General features: G+C 44.3%; 1 protein-coding gene across 1 annotated transcript in view; it reads right to left on the reverse strand.

The window, feature by feature from the left end:
- Positions 1–14321, reverse strand: part of OBSCN (obscurin, cytoskeletal calmodulin and titin-interacting RhoGEF) — a 2124484-nt gene that overhangs the window by 1607415 nt on the left and 502748 nt on the right. The window contains exons 33-35 of the mRNA XM_078665296.1: positions 4919–5185; positions 4120–4389; positions 3352–3618 (exon numbers count right to left, since the gene is read on the reverse strand). Coding sequence (XP_078521422.1) covers positions 3352–3618; positions 4120–4389; positions 4919–5185 — 804 coding nt within the window. The remainder of the gene's footprint in view (positions 1–3351; positions 3619–4119; positions 4390–4918; positions 5186–14321) is intronic.

Genomic DNA, 14321 nt, shown 5'->3' on the forward strand with positions numbered 1-14321 from the left:
AGAAGAATCTCTCCCCTGACGCCCCTGTCAACCTCTTGTAGGTTGGCGAGAGAAAGACGCCGACTGACCTTGGCGCTGAGAATATTGAGATTTTTAAGATTGCGAGGATTGTGGATAGGAGGAGTAGCGTTGTTGGTATCCTCCTCTGTAGGTAGAAAAACCTTTACCTTTTGCACCTCGGAAAGGCACTTTGCGATATTGTAATGTGCAGAAAGGACCTTGCCATTTCCGTATCCTTCTTGATGTCTTGTAAAGCGTCATCTATATGTTTTCCAAAAAGCATGTCTCCATCAAACGGTAAATCCAAAATTCTATTCTGTACCTCAGGGCAAAACCAGGTAGCCCGAAGTCAGCCTTGTTACATCAGGACAGCCGAACCTGCCAAGGCGCAAACAGCAGTTGTGGCGATGTCCGTGGCAGAATCAATAATCTCTGAGGAAGATCGCTCCCCCTCCTCAAGGATTTTCTTCACATCCGCTTTGTAACTGTCCGGCAGTTGATCCACAAAAGGAGACAAATCGCACCACATTTGGCGATCATATCGTCCCAAAATTGCAAGTGCATTGGAGGCTCGAAGCAGGAGGCTGGACATAGAGGAGAATCTCTTGCCCACGTTGTCAAGGCGTCCTCCCTCCCTATCTGGCGGTGTAGTAAGAGGAGCTAATGGGTTCTTTGATTTTCTTTGAGCCGTCAGGGAGATCACAGAGTCCGGCCTCGGTTGGCCAACCAGGCAAGCAGGACTACCATCAGGAGCCTTATATTTCTTCTGCAGTCGCAGTAGAACCGGGATAACAGTAGCTGGAGACTGCATTACTTTCACTCCTTCACTCCATACGTACTCTATAATGGTGATAGAGCAGATGGATTTCCTATAAGGCTCTTTGAAATCAAAGAGAAAGCAGTCTGATTGAACTACCGGAATGGGAAGACGAAATCTCTTCGAAGCTCTCCTAATAAGATTATGGAAACCTCCGATGTCTGCTGGAGGAGAATCTACAGGATCTGGTAAAGGCGAAGCGGGATCTGGTGTGATATAGTCGTCCCATTCTCTATCCGGATTCGGGACATCTCTCACATTCCATTCATCATCTGAGGAAGCCCATCATCATCAACATTCACCTGCCCCGTGATGACATTCTGCCGTTCCTCCAAAGTTTCGGGTTCTGGTGGTTGAAATGTAGAAGATGACGGAGGAGGCGGTGGTGGTGGTGGTAGTGGAGGCAGTTGTATATTCAGAGGCTTGGGATGGAAATCTCCTCTTATAATCCATCAAAATGATCTGCAAGTCACTTATCAGGGAGGAAGGCATAGAAACCATGCCTTGATGTGATTGTTCTTGAGGCCTATCCCGAGGAGGGAGTTGCCGCTGTTTTTCATAATAGTCATCAGAATCTGAGTCCTGGTATTTCACCTGGAGCTGAGATGGACTGTACCCATCACCATAAGGACTATCTTCCTCATCTGAGTACTCTTCATCCAAAAGCAATGCAGGAGGTAAAGGCATTACCCTCCGCGGAGATGTAATTTCCGGTGTAATTTGGCGCCTCCTAATTGAAATTTTAACATTTTGCACCGTCGTCGGAGTCGTCAACGACATCGTCGTCGTCGACGACGAGAGCATCGTTGTTGGAGAAAGGATCATCGAAGACGATGGGCAAATCGTCGACGGCACCATCGACGAGCTCAACGTCAGTACCATCGTAACCGTCGCCATCACCATCCTCGTCGTCTTTGTCGTCGTCGACACCACCGTCGGGGTCATCGTCGTCGACGTCGAGGTTGTTAACATCGTCGACAACACTGAGATAGGACCCTGCGTCGTCGACGAAGCTGTCGTCGTCGAAGCCCTTGAGGACGGGACCGTCGACGGAGCTGTGATCGACGCCTGGTGAACTTTAGCAGCCGTCGTCGACATACCTGATGATATCGTCGTCAACTAATGGGTTTTCTTCTCCGATTTAACCTCCTGAGGTACAAATGATGGCTTTTTGAAACCTTTTGTCTTCTCAGTTGGTGGAGAGACAACAGAAGGTCCTTGGCTCACCTTCTGTGTAGAAAATACCTCAGTAACAAGTCCCTCCCTCTCCTTTGCACCTCGGTGAGGAGATTTTTTTGGGACTGGGCCTGCTAGACCTATCAGAGGTCTTTTGAGAGGCTTTAGCTGGAGGTTCAGTTGAAGTGGAAGGGGAACACCTACCCCTCTTTTTAGACCTCCTTGATGATGAAGCTGAGGAGGAATCTTCGCTGTCACTTGAAATTACCTCCTTTCGTGACTTCATCTTCTGTAACCAGGTCAAAAGTCTTCCTTCCCTATCTCTCAGTGTCTTGGTGGAGAAGGTTCTGTAGATTTTACAATCAGTGGCCTTGTGATCCGGTTACAATCAATAAATACAATCCTTATGCTTGTCTCCAACATAAAGTCTTTGTTTAGAACAGGTAGAACAGGCCTTAAATAAAGCCTTCTTTTCTTTAGCCGACATTCTGAAGAGAAACTAGCTGTAATCCTAAGTTGTAGAGAAAAACTGAGCAGAGCTCAGTGGAGACTCCCTTAGCACAACGTGCGGTAGAACATCTGGGGCTCTGAGGTTCTCTCAGGAGGGTTCTATGGGGTGAGACTAATCTGATTGGTTGTTGCAGGTTTTTGGTCTCTTTTACAAAAAGAGGTGGATATGCTACAAAATGAGATGAGACTAGGCCTTTCTTTCTCTTTTGTACCTACTGCTATGGTATTTTTTATATACAGATGCTCCCATTTCGACGACGGGGAATGATACAAGCTATGGGAATCTATGAAAGTTCCAATACTGGGGCAACAATCATTAATGGCTTTTTGCTCTTTCTATGTGTGTTGCAGAATTCAGCACACAAAGAAAAAGCAAAGACGTGGAGAAATAAAATCATTTCTCTTTGTGCACCATTCTAATGCCTACTCTTGCATGGTGTTAGTTTTTTGGTGCTGCCACAAATGTACACCTCCTTGTAAATCAGGGGCAGCATCAAAAAGCAATGGGTGTTGTGGTGGTATGTCCACAGCAACACCATTGCATGCCACTTTGCACTTTGCAGCAGAGGACTGTGGTGGAAAGGGTTATGTTTACACGGTGGCGTTAAGCCACGCTAAGGGGCACAGCGCCACCTTGTAACAATTGAAAATGGCGCTACGCCACCAGAGTGTGAAAAGAAGTGATGCTTCGTGGTGATAGGGGCTTGTAAATATGCCCCAATGTGTCCTGCAATGAGGGGCCATGCATCATGGCCAGTTTTTATTACTTGATGACGGTAGTGAACTTAAAAAGTATATTAGCTTAATATAGCATAGTTAAACAGAGGCAAATACATTGTTCATCTCACCCTTCACTTCAATGGAAGCTTTGCTCTTTGAGATCTCAGTTTCACACATGTACTCTCCAGTGTCCTTAGTTGTCACATCGTGAATTATCAACTTGGCCTGGGTTCCTTCCTGGAACAGCTCATATTTCTGGCTCCTCCGAATTGTTTTGCCATCCTTGCACCATTTCACAGTGGTGGACGGCTTGGAGAGTTCGCAACTCAGGGTAAGGTCCTGTCCTGTGAAGGCTGTCATATCCTGTAGTAGTTTGATAATTTCAGCTGGTTTTTCTGAAAGAAGAAAATCAGAGACACTTTTACAGTCTCGTGCCCATTGCCTTCGGTGTTTTACATACACAATGGAGATTTTCACACTGGCAAGTATTTTTAGCAGCACACTTTTGTTTAATTCTCCTGGTTGCAAATCAATACACTTGTTGACTTGCACAGAACTAACAGGGCACTTCTGGAGCACTGAACAATAATCATGTCCTTTGCTTAATCCTAAAGACATGTTTGAACTGATTATTTATTAACTAATATCTACCTTACAACTTGGGCAACTAAACCAACCCTTCCAGGACAAAGGCACAGTGGTGCTCCTAAGTACCACCATGATGCAGCCTGGTCATACTCTCTATGACAGCAATATGGATCTACAGAGGTGCATCATAAATGAAGTAACATTAGACCATTACTTTTACCAGCACTTAAATTGGTGTCAGTGTTTGGAAAGCAGTTCAGCTGAGAAAAATATAGGTTAGTCAGTACTTATCCAGCCATCTTCTGTACCTTTTACAATTAGGGAGGCCTTAGAGGTCAAGTTGCGGGCAGTGAAGAGCACTTCACCAGCATCGGTGGAGGCAGTTTCCTTGATGCTAAGGGTGTATTTGCGTCCCTGGTTGGACACATGGAACCTTCCACCACTGTCCACCTTCTGCCCATTCACCATCCAGTAGCAGTCATCTATGCTTTCATGAGACAAGAAGCACTCAAAGGAGCAGCTATCCCCTTCTTTCACTTCTGTGCTTTTTAGGCGCTTGGTGACTCCAATGGTGAGTTCTGCAAGAACAAAGTCAGGAATGGAGAAACAGTGAACAATTTCACATAGAAAGCCATTGTAGAAGCACATACAAATATACAAGAAGGGCATAGTTCTGCTACAGTGCAGAGGTTTAGGGAACTTGCAAGATGGAACTAATTTGGGGTTTTTATCTTTCAGAGTTCAATAAAACTAGCACAGCTCATTTGGATAAAAGTAGGTCTCAAGAAACAAACCTGCTTGTAGCTGGTAAGATGGCTCTGGTGGATGAGGGCCAGTGGACTGAGCGTAAGAAGATAAAGACTACTCAGTTACAACTTGCTGTAAAGCAGTTGGCAACTTGGCCCGAAGGTGGAGGGTAAAAGAGGATAAACGAAAGGGAAACATGTTTTTTGGAAAAAGAGGTAATATAAACCTGTTAATGGTGTGATGACTCCAACCGAAGTTAAATACAGTGAGAATAGTAAGGGAACCAGGCACTGAGAAGACACTAATAAAAAAATCAGTTGAGTAGGGAAACTAGAACAGCTATGTCTAAAAGTGACTTACCTTGAACACTGACTGTAGATTTGGCCACATCAGTACCGATATCACATGTGTATAAACCGGCATCAGCCTTGGTTAGGTCGTGGATGATGAGACCCAGAGTTTTCCCGGCTTGTAGTTGCTCGTACTTGCTGCCAGGGGTGAGTACCAGATCATCTTTCTTCCAGACAGGCTTGCAATTAGGTTTTGATGCTTCACACTGCAGAGTGATCATGCCACGTTCTTCGCCAATAGCATCGTCCAAGGACTTCATGAACATGACAGGCTTTTCTGAATCACACAGAAAGCAGACAATCCTAAGTCAACCAGAGGTCTTCTAAGAACAATAAAAATCCACTCAATTGTATGCAGTTCAAATAAGGCATTTGCTCCCTGGCAGCTGCAGCTGCTGCAGGTAAGAGTGGTGGGACTGGATGGGGGTGGAGTTCGAGAAAATTAATTATTTATTTAATTTTCCCTTCTGGTGGTCCCTCAAAATCCCTCTCCACCCGGCCCCACCACCCCACCGATCTTACCTGCAGCGGCTGCGGCTGATCTCTAATGCCTCCATAACTGTCTTTCATAATAAACATATTGGGGTTGGTTCGGAAAAAAACAAATTTTTGCATGTATGAATAAAAATCTGATCATCAAATAAAGGTGTGGTGTAGTTATAATGGGCTTATCAGTTATACTCACCAGCTTCATATTGTTTCATTTGTTACAACTGAACATTGATGTTATTGAACGCACACTAGACAAGGTCATTTGTGACCCATGCAAGTATTGTATTAATTTATATACCATGGGCCAGATGCACTAAAAGATTGTTCACAAAATACCCACCAGTCTTTTGTTACCATTCTTAATTTTGCAATGCGACCTATGTTGCAGGTGGGACAGAACGACCTATCTTATTAATATTAACAAGTGTGGACTGGACATAGCAAGAATCGGGCGTTTCCCCAGGGTGTTGGAAGGGTGGGGCCAGTTTTGTTCCCGGGGGCCTGTTTTGTTACTGGGGGTGGTTTATCACTGAGCTGAGGACACCGTATTTTGCAAATTGATATGGGTTTAAAAGCAACTGGTGCAGAAATCCTTTTATATCCAGACGTTTTCATGCAACAATACAACATCAAGATAACTGGTGATTATTGTTCCTGTTGACGAGGGATCAGAGTTTTGTCTAGTGGCAGTTTTGTCTTATCTAAAATAACATAGAGGGTCAAAATGCCTGCTGCAAAGAGTTTGTACCATGCAAATCACAGAACTTTATTTTATGTGGCCTGGTCAGTGGGTTACTGCTTTTGTCATAGAGATTCTTTTGTTACTTGCAGTTCATAAGTTACAATCGTAACACAGTACAGAAGACGGTTGCATTTTGCAACATTTAGAAACTATGTAAGCTTATTCAGGAAAGGTTTGGCATCACAGGCCAAAGTTGGAAACAGTTTGCCCTTTACCTCATAGAGTAACGGACTAAGTGAGGGATTTGTTGTGTTGGCCAGGAGTTTCCGGAAGGCAAAAATGAGTGAGGCAAGCTTGGGCTTCATGGCATTCAAATGCTGAAGGTGAGAGGCGCCGTCATAGAGCCCAGCTCCTAGTTACTTATGCAAGCTTGGTCTCCTTATGATGGACTCACCCAAGTGCCATGAACCCTTTTTGATAAGGTGATTTCTAAAAATAAGGATATTTATCTTTTCCAGGTTGAAAGGATATCAGTAAGTTAACTCCCAAAGGCAAGCATGATCTGGTGGAAGCAGAGTACAAGAGTCACTGCTGATGTTTGACTGAAATTAGCGGTGCCTGTAGCTGAGTATTAGAGTATTAAGGCTAACTGTGTTGAGGATTCTCTTAATAGAAGGGGCTAATGGGAAAATGCTGACTGACTGGAGATGTCTGGCATTTGAGAGTCTACTCTATACACATTCCTTGTAATTCCAAAATGGACCTCAATGAGTGTCCCTGCATGAATGAAGGCCTTGATGAGGCAGTGCCTAGACTGACTGTCTCCGTACTATGCTTGCCTTCTTCCTGGACAACCATGCATTCGGGCAGCGGCGTGGCTTCAGTGGGATAATTGGGGAGTCACAACCCCTAATGAGATACAGGTGCTTTCAGTTGGGTATGATGAGGTGTCTGTTGGATTTCACCTGATATTTTAACATAAATATAGACAAAAACACACACATGCAGTCTCTCTCGTCTCAGTTTTCGATGGTCGTAAAAAATATTATTTATTTGGCAGAATATTGTGTTTTAAATACCCCTAACAATCCACGCTCCTCTCCCTCTCCCCTGCCTCTTAAGCCCCCCTCATGCCCTGCTTCTTATTTAATTTATTTTAATATGATATACCAGCATGATTGTTGGGAAATGTGAAGCTCACACCCAACAATCTTACTGACTAAGCTACGGCTGTGCATTAGGGTCACCTTATTTTTGTAAATCAATCAAACTTCTTGTGCAGAGAGGCTCTTTTCTTCAGTAAAGGACTGCTCCTGGTAAATCATTTTTGCAGGTAGCAAAAGCATCTCACAGTTTGATGTCCGTTAAAGCCAGTGGGTTAAATTCACTCAAAATGAGAGCTGAACACTGGTTATTTGCATATTTAGAAGTGCAGGAATTTACAACAATAAAAGAGGACAAGTATTCCTAAAAATGAGCAACACACATTTACTTATCCAGGTTTTTTTCAAACATCTAGACAATGCCATTTTTCCGTATATGCTTTTCTATATGTGGAGATGTCCTTTGTAGCCATTTTCTACATGGAAAACCAGGAGTACCACTATTGTATGTATTATCAAAGGTCCTGACAAATAGTTAATTGGAGAGATAAATAGTTTCCTCGTAGTGTAAAGTCACAAAAAATCTGTCATTTTCTGTAAACGTCTTTATTAAATATTGTTTTCATGAGTGCAGGAATTAAGAATACCATCTCACTTGTACATTCTACCATCCATTGTCCTTCTGATAAAGTGATATGCCACTCCCTAAACCAGTGTATCATACGTTATGAGACACAGCTGTCTGATGGAGAGATTAGAGTATTCAACCATATACACGTTATAGGAAATGGTTCATTTGTCATTAGCACAATTCTTTGTCTTTGATCACCCATATTGTTGTTGAAAATGTGGAACAATCATGTGAGATTTGATGCTCCATCTTTCACTAACTTATCATTAAGTTGGTGAGAGAAAATGGCCAATTTGGCAAACGAAATGGTTAATTAACAACAACATGCAACATTAGTGATGATATGTAACAACACCTCATAGTGTGAGCTGATTAAGATAAGAAATTCTTACATCATAACGACAGCGAGTACTTAAAGTTTACATCCAGATTCTACCCACAACAGAAGTAGCTAATCAATGTGTTACTTCTATGTCAGTAATTGTGCAGCATAGTGTACATTGCAGAATAGGATTTTTAATAAAAAAATTGTAGTAATTGTTATCCTAAATTCTGATAGTACTTATCCCCAATTTAAAATTGGTGATTCCATATGCAGAAATACTTCAAGCAAAATGCAACTGTATAATGTCCATTACTATACAGGAACCAGATAATATGGTGTCTTTAAATTCAACTACAGTGTTATCCACCATCAGTACAAGATTTTTTATTTATTACACTTTTCAGTTGTATTGACCTAATGCATCAGTTAATTATAACCATACAGGCAAGATTAAACCATGTATAACAATAAAACGTTCTAAAGCGTGTTAAATATTTCAATACAATCGACACATTAAAGTACTAAAAACAAAGAAAAAAATAAACAAATACATTTTCCAGGTTATAGTATGTGTGCAAGGCTTCTCAAAATTTTGAGATCACGGACTAAAAGTCGTATTTCATGACAAACGCTAGGACCTTCTTCAAGCAACTAACCATACAAGGACAAAAGCTGTTTCAGGGCTCCTCACCAATATCATTTAGACAAGTAAATTGAAGAGGTGCTGCCCTCACAAGATTTAAAACATTGAATGCAGCAAAGAGTCATAATAAAGAGTACGATGCGTTGGTTCTGATTCAGGTCAATGTGTCGAAGTCAAGCCTTGTAGTCGGGACCTCAGACAGGTGCTGTGTCGTCAAACCTTGGAGTTGGGATCTCAAATTGGCACTGCATCGTCGTCAAACCTTGCAGGTGGGTACCGTGTCGCCGTCGAGTCTCGCAGTGATGGCTTCAGATCAGCACTGCGTCTGCGGGCACTGTGTCGGTTTTGTTCAGCGCACTGGTGATGATGCATCGATTTTGTAGCAAATCAGCTGCAGAACCCACTTCTAAGGTCAGGAAGTGGAGGAGGTACCGGCACGCTGAGATTGAGTCAATCTCGGCAACGCTGGTGCTGGGATGACTCCAAATAAAACGGAGCCGCGATTATTAACAACAACGAAAGCCACGAGAAAGAGAGCAGAAAGAGGACTGAAACAAGGATTTAAACACACTTCAAGCAGCAAGCCTGCTCCTCCTTCAGATATTAACCAAAATTCAGGAATGTGCCCCAACCTTGAGGAATCAGGTGTGGCCCTGACAATAACCTCATAACAAAAAGTATGCCCTGTGTCTAAAGAGGTCGAAACATGTTGGCTGATCTGACACGAAGAATGTTCTCGAATGGCCCCTTGTGAACATCTTTGAAAGAAGGAAGTGATTATTCTTTACTATATATTGGCGTGGGACTATCTCTGAAGGGGCCAATTTGAAAGATACTCTGCACTCATTAATGGGCATTTGATGAACTCTTCCAAGCTATTCCTGGGCTTATTTCCATGGATAGCTACTGTTAATTAAATAGTGAAAGGACTCTAAATATTCTCTATTTGTGCATATGTTATGTATATTAGAGTATGTTGCACATACTTTTGTATATATGAAATTACTTTCCATTTGTGTGTGTTGCTGTGTAATTCTATGTAGTTCCTCTGCTGTCAGCCACCGAAACTTGGTGGAATGCATTAGTAATTACTTGCTCTGGGGACACCAGCTGGCTCTTTACCATAGTCATGCTGGCTCCTGTATCCGTCAGTGCCTCAACATCGTGCCCATTGATGGTGACCCATTGCCTATAATGAGTAGTATTTGATGGCACATGGACCTTAGGAACCAATTCACTGTCACCCAGGGACACAAAGGTAACCCCATTAAACTCCCCCCTCCTCTTTAACTGGGACACACTCCTTACCCAGCACTACACTAGCCACTCCTAGATTATTACCTCAAGTAGAAGCTGGTGCACTTTTTGTACACTTGGGATCCCCCTTGTAGGGTCCATACTCGTAGCACTCATAGTACTTTGTCAGGAAGAACACGGATGGGGATTGTATACCCCCCGATCCGGGGCTAGACCCTCGCCGGTTGAAGGGAAAGACACCGGCATCCGCAGGGTTAACACATTCCTCCCGCCATCTCCATTGCAGGATGATGCGCAAAGCGTCGAGGCCGTTGACCAATCAGGGGCAAGAGAGGTGCGGAAAAAGGACTCCTTACGATAAGACAGCGGGAACCCGGAAGCCAAGGAGTACGGAGGATTCGAGAACGCCGAAGTAGAAAAGCAGGAAGAACCCAGGACGCCGGATCAACCTGCGGATGCGGAGCCAGAAAACTCTGAGGACCGACCACATCTCCAATGCTGCAGAGGAACTGGAGACGTGGAGTAAGGACTGGTGGACGCCCCCGGGAGACGCGAACTTGCCCTCCTAACTCTGGAGAGTTACGGCTGTGGCGGTGAGTGTAGCAGTAACCGGGGACAGCTAAGGGGGAAGAAGGGAAGGGATGGAAGGGGGGGAGAACAGAGGGCTCAAAGAGAGGCAGAGACAGGTGGGGTGTCGTGCACTGTATATTAAACGGCCCTGCCTATGCCTTTGATTTTGTTTACTCTGGTTTTGGCCTCGTGAAGTTTAATGGGCCGTTTGTTTATTTATTTCTTGTTTTGTTGCCTCTCCACAATATCCCTGAGTGTATATATTAATGTATCACGGACCCTCGACCCCAAACCCACCGCCAGCCACCAAAGTAAAGAGAAGAGCTAAGGTTCACTCAGCTTCTTATTGCGTCGACCCGCTCTATCCCTGCACTACCCTTCCTCACGTATCCCACCATCCTACCTATTGTACAGCACGCTGAGCACTCAGAACGGTGAAGGGTGATAGAAGGAGATCTACAGGGCAGCCAACTTACCGCCGCTTGTTTCTTGTTCTTTTTTTTTAGTATCCCGGGACCCACCAGTGGACATAGAGGCATCCCCTAACTGAAACAAAGGCTCTACATCTACGACGAATCACCCACAACCGTATCTTGAAGGACTGCACTACGATTCCACAACTCCAACAGCTAATCAAACGTTTCTTCTTTGTGTTCCTCTCCCATCATAACATCTGTACTGTGAATAGCAATAAAAACCTTATCACAATTGCACACCCAATACGGCCTCCAAGCTTTCATTTCCGACCCTCCCTCCAACATACTTAATGGGCTTGGGCTGCTGACCTTTGTCAGGGTCGTTTTTCTTCTGGTGGCCAGATTGGGAATGAGACGAGACCCTTTCCCTTGTGAGTTGGTTTGGGGGCCTTTAGAGCACTCTGCCTTTTTATCCCCCACCTCCTTCTTCTGGTGGGAACTCTGATCACCCTTTTGGGAAGTACCCCCAGATACCTTCTTGCACACTCTGGTGCTAACCCAGATGTCCGCCTCCATAGCAAGTTTCCTGGGGTCAGGAACTTGCTATCAAATAGGTTTTGGCACAGCTCTGGAAAACAAATATCAAGCATGTGCTCCTTCAAAATCAAGTTGTACAGCCCTGAATAATCATCAACTTTGCTGCCCTTCACCCAGCCCTTCAGTGCCTATACCTCTAAGGGGTCAGTTCAAACGTGCTGACTAGGATGGCCTACAGTGTAGCATGTCTGGTCCTCAACCTCTAGACTAAGGAGTATGTCCCTCCCCACTGTGGGCATATACCCCCAAAAACTACCACCCCATAACTCCTCTGGGTCCTGGTCCACTTCATAGGCTGCAAACCATCTATGTCATCCCACACCACATACCTGGGTATCAAATCCTTTGGGATCTTAACTCTGGGCTCACCAGTGGATGCTGCAGGTATACTGTCACCATTTCTATTGCTGGACACCTCTCTCAGGGCTCCGATGTCCAGTTCGCTCATGCTGAGCTCATGGGCCACATTTATTTCTTCCATGGACAGCTTTCGCTCTTCAAGAGCCTGCTCCTTCTCCAATTTAGCAAGGGCCTGCCCTTTGTCTAATTTGTCTAACTTGGTAAGATCCAATTTTAGTTTCCTCTCCTCCCTCCTGTCTGCCAGCTCCTCTGGGGGCAGGTTCCTTGATGACAGAATGCTGCCTGGTCTACTGTGGACTTCCAGTCCTGGGAGGATGTTACCTCCCACATCAGCAGGCTGTAAGTCAAGACCTCCATCTTGGTCTTGCTCCAATCCCTCCTCCTTAGACTGTGACCCCTCCACCTCGTCCACTTCGCCTTCTGGGTGAGCTGGTGTTCATGCTCATAAGGCTTTTCAAAGATCTGCCTTCTTGAAACTTCTTGAATGGAACACCCTTCTCTCCCTGCAGAACTCCTTGAGCTGGGCCACTGTGTATGCCAACAGGTTGGCCAGCTTGAATTCCATATTGACAGGTAGGACCACAGATACTGTACAGAAAATGAGTATGGGATGTCAAAGATGTCAATCAAGGAAAATGTAAAAAGGTTTGAATTGGTCTTAAGTATAGAGTTGTAATGAATACTGAATTACTATATGGCATTGCACAAACACAAGTCCTATTCTCACTGCTGTTCACCAATATTAAGAATTGGGTATCTACCTGGCAGAGGTATGCACCCTGTACAAGTAGTGACGACAATCCTAGTGAGAGTAAGCTAGATAGCCTATGCTCACACTCTGGTAGCTTGGCACAGAGCAGTCAGGTTTATCTAAAGAGGCAATGTGTATAGTAGTTGTTCAACACACACACAGTAACATAATGAATACAACACAAAAAGGCTCAACATAGGCTTACAAACATAGAGAATATGTATCTGAGTAAAACATTACCAAAATGACAAAAATCCAATAAGAAGTTAAATTCAAAATCAGTGCTTAGAAGTCAATAGCGCTAAAAAGTTACTTGAAGTCGCGCTAGAACGGGGTAAATCCAAAGTTCAGGCCGACCACGATGGAGGGCAGACCGTCTACAGGACCCATGGAGGATCCAATAAAAAAGTACCTTGCATGGTTGCAAAGCGTCTTTGTCAAGAGTACAATGCATTGGTTCCAATTCACACAGTCAGGTCAATGCATCGAAGTTGAGCCTCATCATTTAATCTCACAGTCAGGACCTCAGATTGGTGCTGCGTTGTCATCAAACCTCGCAGTCAGATCCCATTTCGTCATCGAGCCGCGCAGTGATATCTTCGGATTGGCACTGCATCAGAGGACACTGTGTCAGTTCCGATCGGTGCACTGATGATTATATGTGTCAATTTTAAAGTAAATCAGCTGCAGAACATATTTCTGAGGTCCAGGACGGGAGGGAGTACCTCAGACAAGTACAGGACTCACAGATAGCAGAGTCCAGTAGGACCAGCAGATTTGTTAGGAAGGCTTTTGTGTCCCTGAGACTTCGGAAAACAGAAAGCAAGCCAGCAAGCCCTTGCAGTCACTCTGGGATTCAAGTGTGATGGGTCCAGTTCTTGTCTTCAGTAGGGCAGAGATCAGCAGGCATCAGGGGCAGCTCAGCACAGCAGTGAAGTAGTTCCTTTGAACAGTCAGTCAAGAAGAGTGGCAATCCTTGTAGCACAGCAGACCTTACTCCCGACAGAGTTCTTCACAGACCCAGTACTATACTGATTCGGTAGGGTCAGAGCCCCAGTACTTATACTCAAATATGCCTTTGAAGGTAGGGTGACTTCAAAGCAGCTCCTTGAAGTGTGCATGTCCCCTTTCATCCCAGCCCTGTCTGCCAGGCTATCTGGGAGGGAGGGGGGGAGGATAATCAGTCCTTTCTGTGGGGAAAGGACACAGCCTATTCAGGTGCAAGTATCCGCTCCCTCTCCCTCTCCCCCATCCTGCCCAGGAAGGCTATCAGAATGCAGATAAATGCAGATGAGTCCTCTGTCACACCGACCCTTCCTGTGTCTGTCTAGAGGGAAATATCCACTTTTTAAAAGTGGCATTTCTACAAAAGTAATGTTAAATCCAACTTTATCACTAAAGAGGATGTATCATTACCATTCCAAAGATATGAAGCATGATTTAGCTACTCCTTTTGAATCAGGAACTACATCTTTAAAGTGTTTAAGGAATTCCCAATGGAAGCTTTAAGAGGAGTAGGCCTCACGGTAGTGAAAAACAAATGTGGCTGTTTGTCACTACAAGGACAAGTAAAACTTAAAATTACT

Source organism: Lissotriton helveticus, chromosome 10 (genome assembly GCF_964261635.1).
Source record: "Lissotriton helveticus chromosome 10, aLisHel1.1, whole genome shotgun sequence".
Classification (NCBI taxonomy): Eukaryota; Metazoa; Chordata; class Amphibia; order Caudata; family Salamandridae; genus Lissotriton; species Lissotriton helveticus.